Source organism: Manacus candei, unplaced genomic scaffold (genome assembly GCF_025592945.1).
Source record: "Manacus candei isolate 608988 ecotype Guabito, Panama unplaced genomic scaffold, ASM2559294v1 h1tg000126l, whole genome shotgun sequence".
Lineage (NCBI taxonomy): Eukaryota > Metazoa > Chordata > Aves > Passeriformes > Pipridae > Manacus > Manacus candei.
Window position 1 is genome coordinate 2,283,703 of NW_026138174.1, and position 23,276 is coordinate 2,306,978.

A 23,276-nucleotide genomic window follows, 5' to 3' on the forward strand; every position below is an offset into this window, starting at 1 on the left:
AATCTGATTAGAAAAACAAAAACAAAGGAACAAACAATAGAAAAACAACCCAAGAGGGTGATCCAAGAGATTGCTTTAATTCCAGTGTTTCAGGTCCTTAAAAAAAACCAGGGAAAGAGGGCTGGAAAGATGTCCTGGAATGTTGAATGTGGTGGTTGGGTCTGATGGAATCACACTTGACTTGTGAAATTAAATTAAATAAGTTTGACCTACAGGCAGTGGCTTGAGGGAGTCACACCCTATTTTGTTACTGCATCTCACACTGCCTCAAGCAATGTGTACCTGCCTCTCTAGGTGTGGGACTGGTGTTTTCAACAGCACACGTGCATCAAGTGCACCTTGGGGCTTACCATGATATAGTCAGTGAGTTTGAAGTACTTTCAAACCAGAAATTAAATAAATTAAGTTGTTACGATATCGGGCTTTTTTTTTTATGGCTTCTGACCTGCAGCACTGTAGCAAAACAGTGTAGTGAAATGTGATCAGTAGGGTTAAGGAAGCTGTGCTGTAGTGGGGTGAATGCTGTACCACAGATATCAGCCATCAACTGCAGTTTCCTGTCAGAGGGTCAAACACTTTCTGTCATTTCTAGCCTGAGGAAAAGGCTTCTCTTGTAACAATCCTGGAAATTACTACATGGCACACTGGTATAACAACATTTTTTTTTTCCAGCTGAATGCAGACGTTACTTTTACTACACAAAGCACAACTTTGCCCATTAAAATAAATCCTCCATATGAAAGATGCCATGAACACAGTGTGCAGTGATATATTTTGCACTGGCTTCTGTGAAATTGAAAGAGGTTTTGTAAAGGTTCTTCATGCCCCGGGGAGGGGAAGGAGAAAGGCAGCAAGCCACTGTGGCGATTGAAGACACGGACTTCACATGGTGGTAAAAGCGAAGACATTTATTATTTATTTCAACAGACTTTTTATACCTTTTACACAATAAGCTGCAATTGTTCATTAAATCCATAAGTCCTCGCTGCTAGCTACAATATTATAATATTTTTACCTATTGGCAACATTAGTTCCTTTCATCCTTTGTTCAAGTTCCTCTTTCTGCCCTAGGGAACTGCTCCTCCTTACTTTTCCCATGGCTTGCATCCTACCAGGGTAACAACGTCCATTTCTTGCTGTTTTCCCATATCAGAAACCCCTACAAGCCACATGCTGAGACAGCCTTCTAATATTTAACATCCTGGGTGGTTTAATCCATTTTGGACATACAAATCCTGCAGTGTATTGAATTGCCCATCAGTCCCAAAATTTCAGGTGATGCTCCAGGCATCCAAGAGAAAGAGCCTCTTAGCCTTTCTCTGCAAATCAGAGAACTGAAAAAGGAGACTCAACAGAGCCAATGGCATCCTGTGGAGGTACCCATCAGATGAAGTAAACTTTTATTTTCCTTCCAGGCTGTAATTGTTTCATTCCCACTGTGTGTTCCCTCTCTGCCTATTGGGCTGACACTTAGCAGTGGTGACACTTTGCAGGGTCATCTTTTAGGCAATGCCAGGAAAGACAACAAAACATACAACCCTCGGAGTGGTAGCTTTTTTATGATCATTTCAATGGTTTTACAGAGTTCATGAAGCAAGAAATAGGATAACATTTGTTTAATCACAGCTCCCCCATTGGAGCCCTTTTAGCTGCTTGCATAAAACTGATTATGGAAAATAAAGCAGAGCTGAGCATTAGAAATGAGTGTTAAAGGTCTGGGCTGACATTAAATGTTTAGGGCATTATATGAAATTCTTCAATAATGCTAGAAAACAAGAAAAATACCTGTGAAAAAACCAAAAAAAATTACAGCGAGCTGAAGTCCCTCAGGTACTGACAGGCTTTGGTGAGACGATGGACTCGCTGACTGAGATAGTTCCTATGTTTAGCAGCCTCACTGTCCTCCTCAAGGAGAACATTTAACTTGTCTTTATCTTGCAAAAGATGCAGCATTGTGGTCTGAATGTTTTCTCCAAAGTCGTGAAGGACAGAGGACAGGATGATCAGAGGTATCTGATTGGAGAGGCGTTTACTTGCTCCCTGCGAGATGGGGGGAAAAAGGCAAAGTTCTAGTTTCCCAAAAAGAACTGAAAAGGGAAGGGCTTATAGGTAATCTGGTAAAAAGTGATACTGAGGTTTCAAAAAGTTGGGTTGAGTTACTGTTCAAGAAGTGAGTACTACTATGAACTAAAATCTGTGCCTGAAGATCTAAAAATTAAGAGTTACTGGAATGTCAGCTGTTGTTTTTTCCCCCTCAGCAAACTACAGCCAAGGCAGGCTGTTCCCTGCTTAGCTCTGTCAGCTGTCATTGATATGAGTTATAGGAGGACATACCTGACAAACAGAACCTGTGAACAATTTCTGTTGTCAAACCTGTCTTCACTAAATTCTACCAAGATGTTATGGTGAAGGAAATCACTGAGTGATTTTTCCCAAAGCTGGTAAATTCTTGTATTTAGATGGCATTACTGATATATTTACCCTTTTAAGTGTAAGACAGCTTTGGAGTAAGATTTAGCCTTATGGGGAAACATCTAAAGCAGTGGTGAGACCAGACTGTGCCTGCGTTACATGTAGTGATATCTTAATGAGATAATTTCCTGTCTAACCTGACCAACTGCCTGGTCGAGTTATTGATGCAAACTGAAACACATTGACCCAGAAGAGCTTGTGGGGCCCTTTCTCCAGAGACATTTGCAGGGGTCTGGGGCTCAGCTGGTACTCCTGGGCAACAGGAATAAAAAAATAAAACCTCTCCCATACGGGAGAGCTGCTTCAAGCCCTCCTGGTGCCAGGTGAGCACTTATGCTTGAGTGACTGGCTGCAGCTAAGAGGTTCTGTCTTCCTTTCTTTTTGCAATACCTGACTTGAAAATGGCAGTGGGAAGACCAGGTAGAGGCACATTTCATTTGTAGGTCCTATAGGCAGCCTGTTTCCAGAGAAGTCTAAAGTGTTTCTGGCTGTAGATACCTCTGGAGCTCAATGCCTGAAAATCTTTTGTGTGTGATGGTGAGGCTGAACTCAAGCTGAAAAATACCTAAGACTAGATGTTTAGTTTATCTCTGTAGTTTGCAGAGATCTAGTCAATGGCAAGCAATTTGGCTGAGTCAGCTAAAGCACTTACTGAGCCTACTTACTCTCTAGGCACTACTGACCCTGTGAGGGAGCCCAGGTGCTTTAAATATGGGTGTTTGTCTGGAGCCAAACTCTACTCAGAATGTTGACAGTCCTGTCATAGGTAACACATCTTCATGCATGCCATTTTCAAAGGCCATGGATGCTTAGGAGCTTCTATCTCATTCAAACTGTATTTGGCCTTGCATAAGTCCCGTGGAGATATGGTGCACTGGCATGTTTTCTCTGTTGAAAATGGCTCTTAGGGCATTTAAAAAAATGTTTAACTAGCATGAAGTCATACATATTACAGCAGTGAGTATAACGAGGTGGGATGGAAGAGCTTATGCAGTTCTGCCTTTGTCTCTTGTTCTCTGAAAGCCACTGTTTTTTTTCTCCATCAACCTGAGCAGCCTGGACATTTAACTGCAGAAATTTGTCAAAACCTTGCTATTAGAATTCAAGGTGAGCTGCTACTTAGTTTACTGCATTATTAATATTGAACCTGTCACTTTCTGAGGGAGGTTTATGACAAAGCAAATCCTGATACTGCATGTTCTCTTTTCTGTCTTTCTCCAACATGATCCCTTGTTAAAACATCTCACTTGTCTTCAGAGACTTAACTTCTAGGGAGCTGTCTGCAGTACAGCAGATGCGCTCTGATCCCTACAGACAGCTGATCCATTTTAACTCCATGTTTTATTATCTCTCCTCTTGCCGCGTTACTTTAGGATCCGACTGCGAGCCGTGGACACCACGTTCTGCTGGCTGCAGGAATATGCAGAGTGGCTTGAGCTCTCAGATGCTGTGACAAATGCCAAAGTGCTGTATATAATGTTATTAAGCCTGTGAAAACCTGTGTTGTTTGAAAACTGTGAGATGAACTTGCAATGGAGAGCACAGTCCTAGGACTGTTGCTTCCTTTTCTCGAGAGGGGAGCTGGCCATCACTCAGTAACTTTTAATTACAGGGCCAAGGGTTCTTCCCCGTCCTGTCCTCTCCTCCATGCTGGTGAGTGACTGTCCTTTCCTCCCCCTAATGCTTGTTCCCATAGGAAAGCCAGCAAGAGAGCACTGTACTGGTGTGGGGCTTTGTAGGGGGCAGGGAGTCCCCCCCTTCTCCATGGAAGGCTGGAGGAGGAGGAGAGGACTCCCTTGCTGACTGTGTGTTCCCCAAGCAAAGGGCAGCTGCAGCAGGGAGCCAGGCCAGACTGGGAGGTAGCTAACAAGTGGTTTAGGATCCAGTTGTCACTTTAACAACCTGCAGGCTTTCCTGATCACGGCATCCTGCACTCTGCAACTCCTCCCCAGCCATGGTGCTGATACAGCCCCACAGACCAGCTTTGTCCTGACATTTTCATCACTGGTCAGAAGCTCCTATTAACTTGTACAGAAGCTGAGTGTGTACCTGAACAAGACACTTATATATCCTCTGGCTACTATTCCCTGCATAGCAGTAGTGTTGTATGAAAGACTGTATTGACTGCAGGGAGATCTGGATGAGGGGTATATGCTATAGCATTCAGGGGGCAGCAAAGCTGTCTGTAAACTCACAGAGAAGTAGGCCTTTGTGTGAGAAACCATTTCCTGGACAAAGAGGGGTTCTTCTTTTGGAGCTTGAAATAGAATTTGTGGCACATTGGCCTTAACAGTATTAAAATCACAGAGGTAAATGTCATCCTGGCAGTACACAATTCTCTCCATTTTAAACTGTGTCCGGATATGTCTTTCAGCCTCTGCCGCTTGTTTCTCTTTAATGTCTTCAATTCTCATCTAGAAAAGAAAGGAAGAAGAAGTTCTAAGACATTTGCTTCCTTTGGAGGGGTGCCAGTGCTCAGTAGTGTCCCAAGGTGGGCAGTGCTCAACAGCCCTTACTGCAGCACTGTCTAGTCCCAGACTGGCTCTTGGGAACATGGAGTAATGCTTTAGATTCTGGTTCCTCTGTTGTGAAAGAGCAGGAAAACGTGGCAGTTTTGTCCCCCCCTTAACATGAATGGGATCAGTCGAAACTGGTGCTTGAAACCCAAAGGCAAACACAAAGTTGACAGGAACAAGCAGCAGTGGCCAGCCATGGGTTCAGCCTGCAGCCAGTCCTTGGGTTTTGCATGAGCTTCATTTGCATCTCCCTCTTGCAGTGGGCAGTGACAGCAGGCACTGATGGGAATTCCATTGCCCCTCCTGCCCTTCTCAAACACTGCAGTCTCCTATCTGTTGTCAGCAAGCCAACCCTGCCTAACCCCTCACTGTCTGGTGCTTCCATTGCAGCCATCTGATGCTTTCTGCCCTTTTTGATACTTCCACCTGAAAGTCTGTGGGGAACTCAAAGTTCCCTCAGTCGTCCTCAAATTCCCCTAAAATGCTCTCCTAGCATCCCTAAGAAAGCATCCCATCTTTCTTCTCATGTCCTGTGTCTAACAGAACTTCTTTCCTCTCACCGTGTTCTTGAACACCTCTGTGTTTGGATTAAATACCTTATTTGTTTGCTGCCTGGTAGGCCTGGAGCTCAGCAGGGTTTGACCATGCAATTCAAATGGCAAACCACCTATTTCACTCACATTTGCCTTCGAGTTCCCTTTTTCAGCAGTACCCTGTGAGTGGACTCTGCCTCCTGGCTGCCAGCATTGCTTCTCATCTCTTCCTCAAAGTTCTTTCTGAGGAAAGGCCTTCAAGGACATCCCTATCATTTAACTCCACCCCACACATGCTCCTGCCCAAACTGTGAACAGTCATCTGCTAACTTTTTCATAGTTGAATGATTTTTGACCTGTCTGTTCTCGCTCCCTTTTATCAAAGATGGCATTCCTGCACTGGCTAACACCTTGGCTCATTTTCAGAGAGGGAAAAGCACTGTTTAGGACTCTGAGGCTACCCCCATGCTTACAAATAATTGCAGGACTTAAATTTGAAATTAGTTGTAAACTCTTCAAGTAGCCAGACCAGGTTTTCTTTGCATTGTGTTGTAAGCATCAAAAATGTGATCAGAATGAATGGAGAATATATATATATATATATATATATACATGTATATATATATATATATATATATGATCTTGTCAAAGTTGTGCAAAATGCACTTTCATTAGTGCCATTATAAACATTCTATAATTTTCAATTTCTTCCTTATTTTCCTGCAGGAAATTCCACACTTGCATAAGGGTAATGCAATGAGACATATACCATAAGCATGGCTGTCTTTACAAATGCTTTTGACTTATCTCAGGTTATAGGTAGTGTCTCACCTTAGCAGCTCTGCTTAGATTGTGAAAATTAGCAAAATTCCTTTTAACGATTTCCATAAATTTCTCTTCAACCAGTTCTAAGGGAAGAACAGACAGACAAAATAAGTAGGTGAGGGTTTTAAGCTGTTGTTAGTATGAGACACGGGAAACTACTCATTTCCTGTATTCATTCAGCAATAGATGAGCAGCTGTAGGTGCACTGTGCCTTTATGACCAATACAAACAAGGAGGAATTTAGATTTCCAGGTCCAAGACTGTGAGCAATTAAAGACCTCCTGTAACCACTTAACACCTGAGAGAGATATTTCTTTGACAGAGCAATTTCTGTGCTTACAGCTGTGCCTACCAAATGTACCATCACTTGGCCATGTCAGCACATCTGTATCTTACCCCGAGTGGCCTCTCCAGGACAAGGAGCTGGCACATGGAGTACAGAGCAGCAAGTCTGGCATGGGGTTGCTGCCCTCTAAGGCAACACAGCAGAGACAGAATCACAACATCATTTTTCCTTGGGTGCCTTTTACTGGATGAGCTACGTACTCTCCCCCCCAGCCCCAGCAGTCACTGTATAATATATACAATGTCATCAAAGAAGATGCATTCCCAGCTCAGGTTTGTGTATTCCACTCCCTGGGTCTGGGAATTCCAAGCTGCTTGGCTGGCACCAGGTACTTCTACTATACTGCTTTCTTACTGTGTTATTTATTAAAGTTACTTTCTAACTCCCTTTCAAGAGCCACTGGGAAAAATATTAACAAATGCTGGAGAGAATGAAGGCTTTAGAGAAGAAGCAAGTCTCCAGGTTGAATCAGATTTACTTCCCCGCTCTGCAGCATCCTGGCTGGAGCTCTTGCTCCAGCAGAGAGAGCATTATCATCAGCTTATCCTGGAAAAAAACCCAATTGTGAGGCACCCCAGTGTGTCCCACACAAGGCTGTGAGACGTACGGATCACGTTGTTCAGGATCTCCACGGCTGGCTCCTCCAGTTCCAGGATTTGCTCTTTTATGATGTCCTCAAACGTCCTGTAGTTGGTAAAGCCTGGGAACTCCCTCCCACGGTACTGGTCTTCGTATTTGTTTGCTTTACTGGGTACACTTTTCTTAGCTGTAATAGTAAAATAACGTTGCTTTACCACCAAATCACTCAATCTGTGCATTCCACTTTTAGGAAGGAAGCCTAATTCTCCTCTTGAGTTGTTCTTGAGAAGAGCAACTGCTGAGATGATATTTCAAGCAATGCTGTTATTACAGAACAGAGCTAACACATTGTTGCTCAGTGAATGAGTCACCTCACTTCCAAGTTTAATAAAAACCCAGAGCAAAACAGCCCCCCCCAGCTCACTGAACACCTATTCCAGGGAATCTGCTGCTGACTAGTAATTTTTTGTTTAAAATAGTCAATATTTAAAACAGTCAGTATTTCTTTGTTGACATTATACACATTTGCCCTCTTAAATGAGTTATATCCCTTTGAATTGGTTTACATGTTTTTGAATGGTTTTGATATTGCCCTGTTTTGGGGTCAGATTTGTGAATCATGGATCACGTGGCACGTGTGGAAGTAGAAGTCAATCCATGAACGCATTCAGTTCTAATATTCAGATATATGAATCTATGGTTGGATAATGAAAAAACTCAAAAAGAAAAGGAAAAGAAAATAAAAGACAGAAATAGATGTGTAGTGTCTTGTTCAGAGTCTAAAAACATACCTGTACAGTTACGGTAATACAAATCCACATGAACCCCCATCAAGTTTGGAACAGAAAGTTCAAGGTTTCGAGTATCCAAAGTATTTGCTATGTTTATACTTTAATTCATCATAAGAAAGCTGAAGTTAAACAGAATCATCTGACACTCAGTGATATACTTTCAGAAGTCTTAAGCAGTGACTGATACCAGCGCTTCTCGTTGAGGAAGGTCTTGCTAAAGCTGCCTCTAGTTTTCAAGCTACATAAGTGAACTTTCTCTGCTGAAGATGTAAATACTTTCCCTGGACATATGAACCCATGATTTTGGGGCAGCATGTTGTGAGCAAGAGCTGTGCTGTCGTAAGAGCTGTTGGGTGCTGCTGCCCTCACCTACTGCCAAGCTGGACATCAAGGGGGATAACCTGGAAGTGCCCAGAGGATTCCCCACTGTGGTTCAGCTGCTGTGTGATGCCTGGTGTAACTTCTGCAACACAGGTGCTTGTTGTCCTCTGAAGGGGCTGCATCCTTCTGCTTCCTGCTGTCTTTACATCTATTCCTTCGTGCCTTCATTGTCCTATTTTTTTATTCCTCTCCATAAAATCATGTTGCTTGGTTTGGTACTTCAAGGATGTACTACTACTGTTTCAAGGTACTACTTGGATGAGACACTGATACACACCCACATCTGTCTGTCTGTCTGTCTGTCTCCACATCTATGCATATATATATACATAGATTTTTCTTTGGCAGATGACAGCTTTGTAACCTATATCTACCTATCATTTTTATCACTTTTAAATTATCATTTATCATTCTAGTCACTAGTGAGGTTGATACAGAAGTACATCAAAGACTAAAAGAACTTGTTAAAAGAACTACTGCTTGACTGGCAGCTGAAGCTATTTCATCTCCAAGAGCAAATGATGGGTTTCAGAGATGTGAAAAAATTGCTACAGAGGATGTTGAGTGTACAGCAGAGTTCAGTCTGCATGTATCACTCTACAGTAAAATCCCCCAGCTAAGAACTGAGTTCAGTTAAGCAATTAGCAAGGTGCAACATTCTTGGCAAGGTTGTGGCTATTTCAGACCCAGACTTGCTTTCTCCACACCTTAAAACCAGAGCTAAAGTGGAACAAAAAAAGACCCAGATTCTGAAACATTCATAGTAATAATAATAGAAAATAACAATGTATTATTTATTATTATTATTATTATTAATATTAGTGGTGGTGGTGGTGGTGTTATTTAAAAGAGTGGTTCAGAGAATCACAAACAAATTCTGGGTCTTGATTTTATTGCTTTGCTGGGAGAAGAGAGACATCCACTGATCTCTCTGTAATGACAACATTTAACACAAATCATGTCTTTGTTCCCAAAGCATAACTTGCCTAACCCTACAACAGCTGGATGCTTGTAGCTTCTTGTTCTTCACTTTCTTGAGAACAACCTACTGATGATGCCGTGTCTAGATTTAAAAGCAAGGGAATGGACTCTCAGGTCAGCTGCAAGTGATGGCTTCTCTGCTTACCCTTCTCAGCACACTCCAGGAGAATTGCTCCCCACGTTTGAAACTCCCGGCGGATTTTCGTGAACAGTCTGATTTCATTCCCAAACAGCTGCTCCTCCCCTCTCATTGTCCGAGAGATGTCTTGGTTAAAGAGTTTGATCAGCTGTAATGAATTTAAGAACGAGCAAGCAATGTAGCAAACTTTCATTTCTTCAGATTAATTTGTGTACATTAAGTGAATTAAAGCAGGGACACGGTTCATAGAAAACATCCTTTCCTTACATCTTTTCTGCTTTCAGCTCCTGGTTTGTTTGGCTTTGGGGTTTTTGGGTTTTTCTTACAAAACCATCACAGCTAGAGGAGAACAAACTTGATACTCTTTCCCCTTCCTCCCCCTCCATAGACTTTTAGAACTATTTACTAAATTCTAATTGACCAGACTTGTATGAAGTCTTTGAAGACTGGTGAGGCTTCACAAATAAGTCTGCCAAAGGCTTACTGTGAGGGATTAACTCCCCAAGATGAGACAACTTAGATGGACTTGCAAACCACATTTTGATATCAGGAATACACTTGAACTTACAAGTGCTGTAAACAATGAAAACCCTTCAAAGTGCTGAGTAGGCAGAAGGGTAAATTTTCCCTCTCTGAGATGCTTGATTTTGACCAATAAACTGAGTTGTTTCATTCTCTTGTCAGATAATCACAGGAAAAAAAAATTGCTAGAATGGGCCACGAGCTTCTCTGGTCCATTATTTTTGCAGGTATGGTGTATTCCTGAAAGAGGTTTGCCCGTGTTACTCTCAAAGCATTTCAGTGACAGGTACCACAAACTTCCTGGTGGTTCATGCTGATGTTTTGATAACTTTTTCTACCTCCTCGCTCTGCTCTCTGACCAAACTAATACTGATACTTACATCTGTGAGGAAAATCAGCTTCTCAGACTCCGTTTTGGGAGTGCCTCTCTTGTACCTTTGTAGGTCCTGTAACGTTTTCTGGAGTGTCTCACGTATCTGGCTCTCCAGTGTTGGCAAAGTTTTCTGGGGAGTAGTCAGTAAAGAAGGGCATTGACATAGGTTGAACATGTCTGGCTTATTTTCTGTAAGTTTACATAAAGAAATATTTTTTTTTCTCCTTTGAGAGTGAATTTAGAGGTTCCTTATATTTTAGCATCTTCCCTTAGTGGAATAAAATATATTACTTACAGATAAATATATATAAAATAAAAACACCAATGTACTTGCAGTAGTATGGTAATATAATAGAGCAATTACATCTTACTAGAAATTTTGAAGACATTTTCAGTTAAATAGAAACGACTGTGTTTCAGTAAGCTGGTGGCAGTACCTTGTCACCCAGATGATCAACACTCCTTATAAACAAAAGGAAAAACCATGGCTGCCATTGAAAAGGCAGGAGCTACAGAGTCACAAGTAGATGAAACAATCTGCAGTTTAAAGGCAAATCCGAGGACAGAGCATGGGGGTGCTTTTACCTCTAACTCTCAGTTCAGTTTGTTCTCAGATTGCCAGGTTGAAGGATCATTAAGCACTATCTATGCATAGAAAGCTGCAATCCAGCTGCAGTCCATTGCATTCCAAGGTCGAAGGGTTGAACTCATTTTTAGGCAGTAACTGGTACAAACAGCTTAGTGTGGTACCTCTGTTACTTACAATAATGTGGTTCACAAGTTCATTTGTGAGCTTCACCGACAGATGAGGGATAGTAGCCTTTCCTTCCTCCATAAGAACACTGCAAAAAAAGAGGAAAGGGTGGGTTTTGGGTAGCCAGCATGTGCAGGGCAAGGAGGCAGCACTGATGCTCTGCTCTATTTTCACTAGTTCTATTAAGCAACTTGAATAAAGAAAGAGCCCTCTGGGGAGTGCTGGTACAGACGTGGCAGCAGCTCAGGACTCTCTGGGCTCTTTTATTCACGAGTTGCTTTACAGCTCCTGGCTAAGCAAAGGGAAGCAGAGAAGCATCTGAAAACAGCAAATCCTGACAGCAGATGGATGTGCTGCTGCATCATTTCTGCATGTGTGAAGTTCACTGATTCAAAGCCCTTTTCATCTGGCCATCCTCTGTATTATGATTGATTTGCTGCTGACTCGTGTTCTGGGCAAACTGTGCCCTCAGCCCTTTCTCATGCTGTGTTTCATCACGTTTTCCAGTGAAAAGAAACACCTAAGTGCTTGACCTGAAGTGCTCAGATGCTTAACTCGAATTCTTTGGGGTTATTCTGAACTTCTGAAGTTCATTGCACTTCTCCCATGTATTTTGCATTCAGAAAACATTTTCAAAGTTTATTTGCTATGTAAAAATTCCTCTGGGTTGCTGAAACACAACACTATCCAGGCAGTGAGAAATACAATATATAATTATAATTAATACCTGTTTGCAACCCTGAGTTAAATCTCAGCAAATCAACAGGAAGCTTTGAAGTGATTTTGATATGTTTTTAAGTGGATTTTTTCTGTGAGAGGTACCTGAAATATCTGTGACTCGCAAAGAAGTTCCTCTCCTGCTGGATTGCAGAGGCCAAGGTCACTTTGTTGTGGATGTCCTGCTGCCCACGACACTTCACGATCATGTAACCCTTTTTGAGGGGGATTACCATGTTTTGCATTATTCTAATGATAGACTCTTCAGTTCCTCTGTCCACCAGGTCGGGTTTGGTGAGGATCCCTGTGAAATGACCCAAAGTTAGTCGAGTGCAGAAGTTACAGGTGGGAGAGGTGCAGGAGAAACACCCCCCACCAAGCAGGAACCATGTTTCACAAAGGAGTTTTTGTCTGTTTTCTCTCTCCTAGAAAGCTCTCAGCCCCTGGGCTTTGCCCTGTCAAACTTGCTCTACAGTTGGCCTCCCACCAGGCCTTTTGCCTTGCAAACCTTTTTTAACAGGCAAAGCTTTCCTACCATTGAGATTTGCAGTTTCCAATTATTCATAACATGAATGCCAGCAAGACAAAACCATGGGTTTTTATCTTATTCTTATTCTTAGAGCCACTTAAGGTTTGTAAATAGTTTATTTAGGCTGTTTTCTTTTTTTTTCCCCTCCTCTTCTAGTAGCTAATGTCACAGATCTGATGTGGAACACAGAATATCAGTCCTCATGAAAAAAAAATTGCCCTTCTCTTCAACTTGTAGCTTAAAAGTTGTCTCACCTAGTGTTCTTTCTCCACTGGGATCCACCTCCTGGGCCATTTTCAACGCTTCTGTTGTTGCAATATCCACATTACATGGCACCACTACCAAATTGATTGTCTCCTTGCAACCAATAATTCTTTTAAGGAGAATTTTGATCTGCAATGCAATACAGCAGAAAAGAGGTTCAGTGAAATCAGATGCTTGCACGTAGGATGTGACCATTTCTAGCAATATGAGCCACTGTCTGATGACATTAAATGCCACATATGCTGAGGATGGTATTACCTGTTAAGGGATGGCATGGAAACAGGTCAGCAGAAGAATGCAGCCTCTTTTCCTATGTAAACATCCTTATCCTTATCCAAACAGCTGGCATGAACAGAGACCAGACTGTTGTTATGCCTGTCTTGACAACTATGTAGAGTTTAACCTCTCATGCAAGTAATCTTTAACTATGGAAGTATTAAAGATATTTGATAAATAGCCATATGTAAGAAAATCAGGTTCTGATGTCTAGGTACACACTCATGGAAAGAAAGCAAGCTAGATTATATTGATAAATCTCAAATTTGTACCTCTGAAAGGAGAGCAAATGTCTGGCTTTTATTTCAGTGGAGTATTTGTAGGGAAATGGAAAAAAGCCAAAAACCAAGTAGCCCATGATAACTAGTTGGCATTGTTTCCATGTTTCAACACCCAGTTAAACAAGCTTCTCATAATTTGTGTTGTTTTGCAACAGCTTCACACAGCTCTATTGTGCTTATTCTGAAGTAAATTAACTCTTTTTCCCCCCCTGGGTTTTGCTAAAGATGCCTCCCTTTTCTACCTCCTGTCCACCCCAGTTTCTGACATGCTCCAATGCTACAGACTCCATCTCTGAAGTGTGCAGACAGCTGGGGATGATGGAAATGTTTGGACCATGTCACATCTGCTGCTTTCTTCTGAATACAATAGAAAGATTACTATCTAACTCCGAAACTAAATTGCTCTCCTCTCAGAAAGTAAAGCCCAGACAATCCAATCTTGTCTCATTTTTATTTGGTATGTCTAGTTTAGTTTGGGCTCCTCTTATTCCAAGCTCCTATTTAAAGGCATTTTAGGAGGAACAGCACACCCACTTCCTGCATGTCACCCTCACAGTGGGCCTTGTCCAACTAGTTTTATTTGCATTCCCCAGCATTTCATCTAAAAGCAGCCAGAGGAAGAGTAGAGATCCCCTCCCCTTTAACACTTATTCTGTTTACTTCTGAAAAGGTCTGCTGGGATCCCTTAAAGGATGAGAAAACCCAGGATGGGTCTGATTCTGATGTGTTCTGCAAGTAAGGGATGAACTCAGATCTGTTCACCTCTGCCAAATACATCCGCAGAGCTGTAAGAGACCAGTTTTTCTGGGATGTATTTGTCTTCCAGATCTAGCTGAGGGACATGGGGCTGCAGTGTGTTCAGTGATGTGCCCAGGTATGAGGGGGTGCTACAGAGGTGTCCCCATGCACAGATTGGCACATGAGACTGAGTTTTACCTGTTCCCCGATGTCTTTTGGCTGGTCCCCCACGGCCACTCTGGCAATTCCAGGAAGATCAATTAGTGTCAAATCTGGGACATCTGGGGACCGAACCTCTAGGGAAATTAATTCTGCACTAATGGCACCTCTAGGACCAGCCACAACATCCTGGGCTGCAAGGAGAAAAGAGCAAGGCAAAGAATACAAGCTTCAACTCTACATCAAACCAAACCTTAACACACCGACTTTGAAAAGTGCCTAACTACCACCTAAGGTTCTTTCAGGCTTGGCTTTTTCTCTCAGATCTGACCACACACATAAATCCACTTATGTAAAAGTCTAAGAAAATTATTAGGCAGCACCCGTGAGGTCCTTTTGGGATAGGAACTGCAATATTTTACAGAGCACATATTTATGAACTCTCCTGTATGGAGACAAAATACATGTAAATAAACCACAGCAAAAGGGATCAGGTAAAATATTGGTCAGCTGTAGAAATGCTTCCCCAGAAACAAGACTCTCTCTGGGCATTAATTAATCCTTAGATGCCTTGAAAGACAAATAGGTGTTGTTCTATATTCTTCACACTTTGATAGGGAGGTTTGGAGACCAAGTAAATTGTCCCAAATCCTACAAGGCAATAATGTTGGAACTGTGAGCAGCACAGAGAAGCAAAGAAAACCCATAGCCATTCTCGTGAGAGATTTTTGTCTCTGTAATTACCTTAATTAATTCATACCAGTTGCCTTGCCAGTTTTGGAAAGATAACTTGAGAATATCCAAATAATATATTGAAAAGTTAATGAAGAAAACCCAACAACACAGGAGGAATAACTGTGCAGAGCTGTGCTAGTCTCAAGGAAATAAGGACAATTCAACTTTCACATTTAGGGCAAGTACTTACTGCCCTTTGGGTAAGAACAATGATTTCTTACTCAGCACGAAATGCCATAACAGCAAAGCCGTGACATGGGAAGGACAGTGACTGAGGCCATGGTCACAGTACCTGCCAGGATTTCTCCATGGTCTTCACTCTGCCTTCTTGCAATTTTCTCCAAAATTGTAAGATTTCCATCCAGAGACACCTTGAGCAATCTCTGAGCTTTTGAACTGATGACAGGGACCATTTGGGGCTTTGCATGTTAACAGCTTGACAGACAACCTCCCCAGACCAGGAAACCAGGAAGACACCACCCAGATAAGAACACACCCAGATCCTGTATCATGGATAAAAGGATCATGGATCTTGTAAGTGGCATCCCTGACCACGGTGCCGGGATTGGGACTAGATGATCTTTAAGGTCCCTTGCAACTCAAACCATTCTGTGGTTCTGTGATCATCATGGATCATCCTGATTCGGAGGAGACTGAGCAAGCCAAACCCACTCACCTTGTCTGATTGCCCTCTCCACCTCAGAGGGACTCTGGAGGTCCATGACAACATTGTGGTAACAGATTCTCCCTTGCCACGCCTGGCCCTCGGGCAACCTCTTCAGTTTAAGCTCCAGGGGACACCGAGTGACAATACCTGCAGCAGTTCCAAAGACATAGGTAACTCAGCAGCTGCTGGGCATGACACAAAGCCTTGTACTACGTGACATTGCCAGAGGGGTCTCATCCAGCTTCCCACTCAGAGTAGGATTGTCACCGGCACTACGTGAGGTCAGCTATGGCTCTTTCCACTCATGCCTGGTCTTGCAGACCTCCACAGATGGGGGATTTGCTCTTTGCTGGGTGATCCATTTCAGTGCTGCACCTAAATCCTAGGAATATTTTTCCTCAAGTCCAGCCTCAAAGATCAGAGGGTATTGTCAGCTCACACAGAACCTGCTGAACTTACATCTGCGAATATACACACACAGAGAGAGCTGAAAAGTGAATCTTCTTGAGCTGCAAAGTCTTCCAACAGCCTTCTATGACTTAAATGGTGTTTTGTTTTTAAGTAAAGGTCTTTGTATACTTTTTACAAAAAAAAAAAAAAAAAGGTATCTCTAAGAAAATATTGTTAAAAAAAATCTAAACCAACACCAAAAGCAAATTTCAAAAGTAATTTTCCACATGAAACTGATATTCTTTGCTGAGAAATGCACAGAGTCACCTGATGCTACATTTCAGTCTGTCCACAGTTTGGGGTAACTACACTACACTCCTTACTCCTGGTCTCTTGACCAGCCAGAAGATGTGCCTTGCTGGGAGTCACCTTGTGGTGCCTCACTGGCACATCCACTTCTCAGTCACAGTTATCCAATTCTAGACCAAAAAAAGAGGGGAAAAAACCCAGCCCTTCCATCTCATCAAAGTGAAATTCAGGTGAAAATCTGAGAAGGGGAATTCTTACCATTGCCCCTGGGAAGAGCAACACCAGACAGGGCTTCTAGGACAGAGCTTTTCCCAGAGCTCTGGTCTCCAATCACTGCAATGGCAGGCAGGGACAGGTCCTTCTCTATTCCCAGAGCTCTCAGGCTGTCGACGAGATCAATGCAGGGCCTGATCCTTTCCTCATATTGTCTGTACAAGGTGTGTTCTGCAGCCTGACAGAGTCAAATTAAGGATGAGTTTTCCCGAATTTTAAAATAAGTTGTTTCCACAACAACGACAACAAAAATCCAGACATCTTTTCTGGCTCGTCATTCTTTCGTAACAACTTATTTACTGACATCAAGCTGTGCTCTGTAGCACTGTTCATCCTTGCATCTCCATGTTACAAACAGGTGTCTATAAATATGAAAAAAAAATCAGTTGGCTCAATGATCATCCTTAGCAAAAATACCAAATTTTGGAAGCTATTCTGAGAAGGTAAAAAAAAAAGAAGGAGACCACATTACTAAGTGTGCTTTGTTCTTTTTTTTTTTTTTGAATAATTGCCATTTTCTTCCACTCATCTACAGTTGTATTGAAATGTGTATGCAAATGAAAACTAGCAATCACAGAATTTAGGACAGAATAGCTTATTAAATCTTTGTTTTGGATTTTGAAGATGCAGTTTTTCCACAGACACCAAAAGTGTTCTGTTGTAGCATCCTCAACAGGTGGCTAAAAGACTTTTAGATCATCGTGGTTCTTCTTTCTTTGCCTCATTTTAGGCTTGGGTGAGGAATGAATATGAGTGGGTTGTGTTAAATGACTGATTATTGTCATTTTTTGGTTTTGATACATGTGCCAGACGTTTACACAGGCTCCTCATTTACATGAAAACAAGCCAGATAACTTCCAGTCTTTTACAAAACTGGTCCATCTGCTGTTAAATATGCTCAAATAAAGTATACAAAGACCAGCTTTGGTCTTTTTTCCCTGTTCCAGTCTGACTGCTGCATTTAGAAATGCAATTTTGAGAACACCAATATGTTTCAGACATACTGGGCCAGGCACACTCAAACCTGACTTTTTGAAAAGAAAAACTGAAGTTTCTCTCCATCACTTTTATACAAGAAAACCAACTCTAAAAGTATGTCTGTCAATCAGATGTACTCAAACAGAGCAGAATTTTTCTTTCAAGATGAGGAAGACTGCACACTTTACTCGAGGCAGGCACTGAAACCTTATTGGTACCCCCTGCCTACTGTCTTCACTGTGATGTTTAATAGCTAGCAACTTCTCAAAAAGTTTCATTAACTATGTCACAAACTTAAAACCAATCTGCTTCCAGCGTCAAATATCTGAGAAGGTTATTATCAACCTTTCTTTGCATTTCTTTTGAAGGTAGAAGAGCCTCAAGTAAAATCTATCTCAGCTTTTAGGAGTTCTGCTCAACATTTGTTGTTAAGAATGACACAGATACATGTCACACATTAAATTGGCTTCTAGGCTGCAGCCATCCTTTTTTTTTTTTGTTAGACCTGCATTGTTTATATCTGCAGATTAACTGCAGGTACCTGTCTTCCTAGTTACACAAATGACTGCTTGGCCCTGATCCAAAAGTACTCTTTGGACATAAAAAGTGCAGATTGCCCAAAAAGAGACAAAGGAATTAATTTTTGGGGCACAAAGGGAACCAACAGAATAAGAATGGGGAGGATCTGTGTCCTCTTCTTGCCTTACCTTCTCCTGTTCTCTGGAATATTCTGTCTCCAAGCCCTTCTGCTCATAGTCAGGCCTCCTCTGGAAAATGTTCTCCGACATCTGAACTTCTTCTTCTTCTGTCTCTGGTGGGAGAGGCACTGCAACACCTTCTAAAGCTTCTTTAAAGAAAGGAAATGCAAACCCTTCTATCTTTGGGGTAGGTTTGGTTCTTTCAGAAGGTGATTTGAATCCTGCATTCCTCTTATCCATGGTCCGCCGATGTTTTGGGCTACCACGCCGGTCCATAAGTGATTCACTAAACAGTGGTTATTGCCTGGTCCAGCTCTTAGGTACAGTTTCTGAAATCAAACATGGGGCAATGAGTGACTCCAGCTCGAAAGAATGAAACTGCCACAGAAAAAAACAGTGTTTATTTGGGGATGAGGGGCGAAGTTACACCAGTTTTTTGCTAAAAGTTGGTTTCCCTCAGTGAAATATTTGGCTGAAAGGTGTCTGGAGAAGCTCAGTCAGTACGTGGGCATGATTGGAGAGAGTGTGAGAATCCTTAATTTCCTGGGGTCAGGAGTGTAGGGCTGTGGGCTGCACAAGGAGGGTCTACATGGGTGAGCCTCCAGCAGTGAGAGTGGGACACACCAAGCCATATTCTGCTGTGCAGCCAACTCACCTCTCTTGTGGTAGAAACACTTGTCAGAGGCAAGTCTGACACATATTTTAAAAGCTCTGCATCTTGGTCTCCTCCTCTATAGCTTAAAACCCTCTCCCCAAAAGCAGACTTTGCTTGACATGATGTTAGAGAAGGGAGAGCTAGGAGACTTTTTATTTTCTTGTTCAGCTTTTCTTTATATAAAAGTTTTATTTTCTATGGATGTCTGAAGAAAGCAGAGGTTTTTGACGTGACATTTTCCAGGGAAAGTGATTTCCAGAGAGGGAGATTTAAAGAAAAAAAACCCCATCAGCATTTTTTCAAAGCTTGATGTTCTTTGGCCTCCCTCTGCCAAAACTAGGATCTGTTAAACACTTGGGGAAATAAATTAGGAGAAGCACATCTTTGTTTGAAACAACTTCCTGTTTTGTTAATTTCTTTGCTTGAATTAAGTTTAGAGGTTTTCTAATTTAAGCAGATGTCAAAATAGGATGATTGGACACAATGTAAGTTATACCTTCAATGTGTAAAACAAGTTTAGACAAAACACCACATGCTGTAGCAGAGTAGTCAAGAGAATATTCTGGGACAGGTGTGAAAAGTAGGATACAGTGATTATGTGGATAATTATGATTAGATTTATTGCTAATACAGTATCTAAATATTGCCAGTGCAGTACCTAAATAACAGCTCTGCCCTCTATTACTGTGGATTATAGTCAGGTCAGGGTTCTTCCTGTTGAGCCAAAGCTTCAGTGAGACCCTCTTGCTTCCAAAACGTTGTCTTTGGCCTTGCAGAATTCACAATTACAAAGCAACAAAGCACTTATGTAGTTCAATGAAAGGAAGGAGGCAGGGGCAGCCCTGGGGAAGCGAAACTGTTGGCAGACTTTCAGTGTCATCCCATCCCGGTGTCACGTTTCACTTGTGGATTCTGGCCCATTTCAGTGCCTTTTTTTTTCCCCCTCCTCTTTCTTTCCTTCATCAGATGTTGTTAGGGCTCAGTACACAAAAAAAAAAATCACTGTGCCTGTGTGGCACAGGAAGGATTGCACCACCCTACTAACCTTTTCCAGGTCTAGGGGGACAATAGCTTGATAACCTCAGAAATCCACAGGTGTTGTTTTACTCTGCTGATGCCTGTAGGAATCCTCTTTAGGGTGTGTGTTCACCCTGCGGTCTTCACCCCTCCTAGGTGTGTGTAGGGGTGATAGCTGGGTCTTCTCATGAATCCTCAGCCCTCCCCCATCCCTTCCAGGTCTCTGAGGTAGTGGCATTTGCCCAAGGATAAGCAGGTGGGCATTGCAGGATGTCTGGATGCTTGCGTAATTAATTCATTCCAGAGACAGGGGAGCTGAGATGTTCGTGATTGCCTTCGGTGCACATCGGCCACCAAAGGGTGTAAAATGATGCTGGAGACTGAGTCAACAGGGCAAACTGACCTCCTGAGATTTCAGGGAGTTTCCAGGTCGATTTTCACCCCTCCCCAACCCCCCTCTCCCCACCGCCCCACCGCCAGTGCCTCCATCAGGGATACCTGCAGGCAGGGATACCTGCAGGGCACCTCCACGTAGGAGCAGCAGGACGGACAACACCAGCCACCTGGATGATTAAAGAAGAAGAAGAAAACACTAAAGCAAAAATACTGTGGTCCTGAGCGAGCCAGAGCTAAGATTAGTGTGTGTGTGAAAAGAATCACAAGATCGGGCTGGAGAGCCGCTTGAAGCACAGCTGTTCTCTGTGGCTGGAAGCAGTCACATGGAGGTGTGTGGTCTGTGGAGAGAGATAGAAACACCTGCCTGGCTGGAGAGCTCGGGCCCAGGTTCTGTATATAGAAATGGAGTAATAAAGTTACAAGAGAGTTCTTCCTGAACTAAAGTCTGTCCCGCTTGAATTCATCTACTGTGAACGGTGCAGAGCGAGGGACCTTTTTTCTACACCTCCGGCCCCAGTGCTTTTGGACAGGTGTGTAAATACCTAAGATCCAGTCAAATACAGAGTCAAATCCTAAAGCATCCCCTGCCTCCTTCCTTTCCTTGAGCTTTACTTTTAGATTTTTGCCTGCCTGCGTGTGGAAACCTCTCCTGGAACAGCCAAGAGCACTGTGCTGCACAGCCACACCCGCACGAAGCACCAACCTGCTGATGGTTCTGAAGAGGAGCTGCCTTGTTTTTCTCTAAAGATCCTGGCTTTGCACCTTAAGGAGATTAAAAAAATCCCTTATCAATAAAATCCCTTTTAACCCTAAAGTGCAGGGGTGCGGTGCTGAACCCGCACAGTTCTTGCATTTATTGCACCCTCTGTCCAGCCTGAGGAGCATATGGACTTCTGGCTGGCATACTTGAGGATATTTGGGTAAACCACACAGTCCCTGGGCTGTATGTTTATTAATTCTAGCTGTCTTCTCAGAAAAAAAAAAAAAAAAGCAGCTTATGATGCTACACATGAATGAATACTGCTGGCTAGATCATGTTGCTGAACACTGCCTCCCTCCTACCAGTACCTACTTTAAAACATGTGTTCCAATTTAAATGCCATCTCTCAGCTGTCTCCTCTTAAAGAGGAAATAATAGTAATGTCTTTTCTTTTTTCCCCACCCCGGAAAGCAACAAATCCTACTCCTGGCAATCTTGTTTAAACACACTTATTTTGGACTCTTATGGAGCCTTTTCACGTTAAAATGAAAATAACAGTCAAAAATTGCATTATTATTCTCAGAAGCAGGAAAAAAGGAACTTACCTTTGTAAGTGTCCCGTAGCAAGGAGATGCAGTAACCTTTCTGAACTTCTTTGGGTGGTTTTTTATTTACAGGCTCCACCTACAGACAGTGACAAGATCAGGAGAAACGAAACCAATTCTCACACGAGAAACGAAACCAATTCTCACACGAGAAATAGTTGCCTTCTGTGGAAAATGACCAGGCTTGCTTTTTCAAAATGCTGAGTTGCCATGAGTCGGCACCTCTTGCTAACATTGCACCCGGAGTAATCCCAACACCCAAGTCATGCCCAGGGTGAAGTGGAGACCTCACAGCCAGAAGTTCATAGAATTACAGAATCTGGTTTGGGTTGGAAGGGGCATAAAGGATCATCTAGTCCCACCCCCCCTGCACAGGCAGGGACACCTTCCAGTAGCCCAGGTTGCTCCAAGCCCCATCCAACCTGGCCTTGGACACTTCCAGGGATCTGGGTGCAGTCACAGCTTCTCTGGGCAACCTGTGCCAAGGCCTCACCATCCTCACAGGGGAGAATTTTTTCCTAATATCCAGTCTAAACCTACTCTCTTTCAATTCAAAGCCATGCCCCTTGTCCTATTACATGTTGTTGTAAAAAATCTCTCTGAAGCCTCACAGAAGAGCACCCCCACCTCTGTACCGCTATTCAGCGGCTCATACCCTGGTGAAACTGAGCTTAATTAATGGTAAAGTTAAGCTTAGTGAATTGTAAATTATTAATTAATCACTGTCTTTCTAGCCTTAGGATATTTAGCACTAACACAGCAAATGCATTTATCAGCAGCAGTTCTGAATCTGTTGTAGCTGTCACCTGAGTAAACGATTTTTGACGTTGTGAAACTGCCTCCACCAAAGTCCTTGGAGGGGCTCTGTCAGACAAATGCCAAATCCATACTCTAAAGGTGACAGTTTCACGATAGCTGAAGAAACAATAATGCAATGTGTTGGTATTTTTCCCTTTCTCTGTATGCCAACTCTCCTCCTGCTGTTTAGTGAACAGGAGAAAAGTAACTCCTCACAACACAGTTCCTCCTCTCTTGGCTGTACTGCATGTCAGGGTGTCATGGCAAACGGCAGAGGTACTTGGAAATATTGCCCTTGAGCAACAGCCCCCTCTTCCTCCCCAAAAAAGTCAGCTCACTGAGTCAACTCACTCACACCCGAGGTGAAACCTACTGGTTCCAGAGGAGCCCAGGCAAGCTGCTATGCCCCAATCCCACCAGTACTGCCCTGTGGGAATGCTGGTCCTGTGCCCTCCAGAGGACCCTTTTAGCCTTCTCATCCCTTCATGCAAAAAACAAGTGGGTGAGGGCCCCCTCCACAGGAGAGGGAGTATTTTTTCCACCTCACAGGGAGCCTTTCCAGCCCAGCCAGGGTGGCAAACTGTGCCACCACTCACCTGGGCTGAGCCAGGGCTGCCAGAGGCTGCAGGGTATGGCTGAGGTTGTTCAATATGAGTGAGAGAAAGCAAAGTGACACACAGTGTGATTTGTCTGTGTTATACACTGCTTCAGGACAGCTGAGCTCTCAAGCTTTTTCTCAAATCCTTGTGCTGTTTTCCCAGAGTCACTGGGTCAGGATGCTCCCTCTTCTGCTGGCTTTGCTCTCCTCTCTCATTTTTCGTGGTTTTGGTGTTTTGTTTTTTTTGTTTGGTTGGATTTTTGGTTGTTTGGTTGGTTTTT

At 42.9% G+C, this 23,276-nt stretch overlaps 1 protein-coding gene across 4 annotated transcripts; it reads right to left on the minus strand.

The window, feature by feature from the left end:
• Window positions 1-39: 39 nt before the first annotated feature.
• Window positions 40-21,669, minus strand: LOC127462315 (interferon-induced GTP-binding protein Mx-like). Of its 4 annotated transcripts, XM_051770803.1 has the most exons (15): window positions 21,600-21,625; window positions 20,998-21,056; window positions 18,236-18,555; window positions 16,536-16,728; window positions 15,588-15,725; window positions 14,216-14,370; window positions 12,713-12,851; window positions 12,035-12,233; window positions 11,222-11,300; window positions 10,466-10,588; window positions 9,570-9,711; window positions 7,300-7,458; window positions 6,353-6,429; window positions 4,668-4,886; window positions 40-2,040 (listed from the first exon to the last, which is right to left on the minus strand). In XM_051770803.1, exons 3-15 carry the CDS (start codon window positions 18,500-18,502, stop codon window positions 1,807-1,809), a joined length of 2,124 nt encoding a protein of 707 aa, XP_051626763.1. In that variant the 5' UTR covers window positions 18,503-18,555; window positions 20,998-21,056; window positions 21,600-21,625; the 3' UTR covers window positions 40-1,806. The 4 variants fall into 4 exon arrangements, with proteins under 4 accessions (XP_051626763.1, XP_051626765.1, XP_051626767.1 ...); XM_051770805.1 differs by lacking the exon at window positions 20,998-21,056 and having other exon boundaries at window positions 21,600-21,669; XM_051770807.1 differs by lacking the exons at window positions 20,998-21,056; window positions 21,600-21,625 and adding an exon at window positions 20,413-20,445.
• Between the last annotated feature and the right edge of the window lie 1,607 nt (window positions 21,670-23,276).

Bases quoted from the DNA above. Each gene is read 5' to 3' on its own strand.
- LOC127462315 (XM_051770805.1), bottom strand. From the start codon at position 18,502: ATGGACCGGCGTGGTAGCCCAAAACATCGGCGGACCATGGATAAGAGG. The intron at 11,301-12,034 runs GTACCTCTCACA...CTTTTTTTGCAG, and splicing joins GCGAGTCACAGATATTTCAG to TGTTCTTATGGAGGAAGGAA. The intron at 10,589-11,221 runs GTAAGTAACAGA...ACTACTCCCCAG, and splicing joins AACTTGTGAACCACATTATT to AAAACTTTGCCAACACTGGA.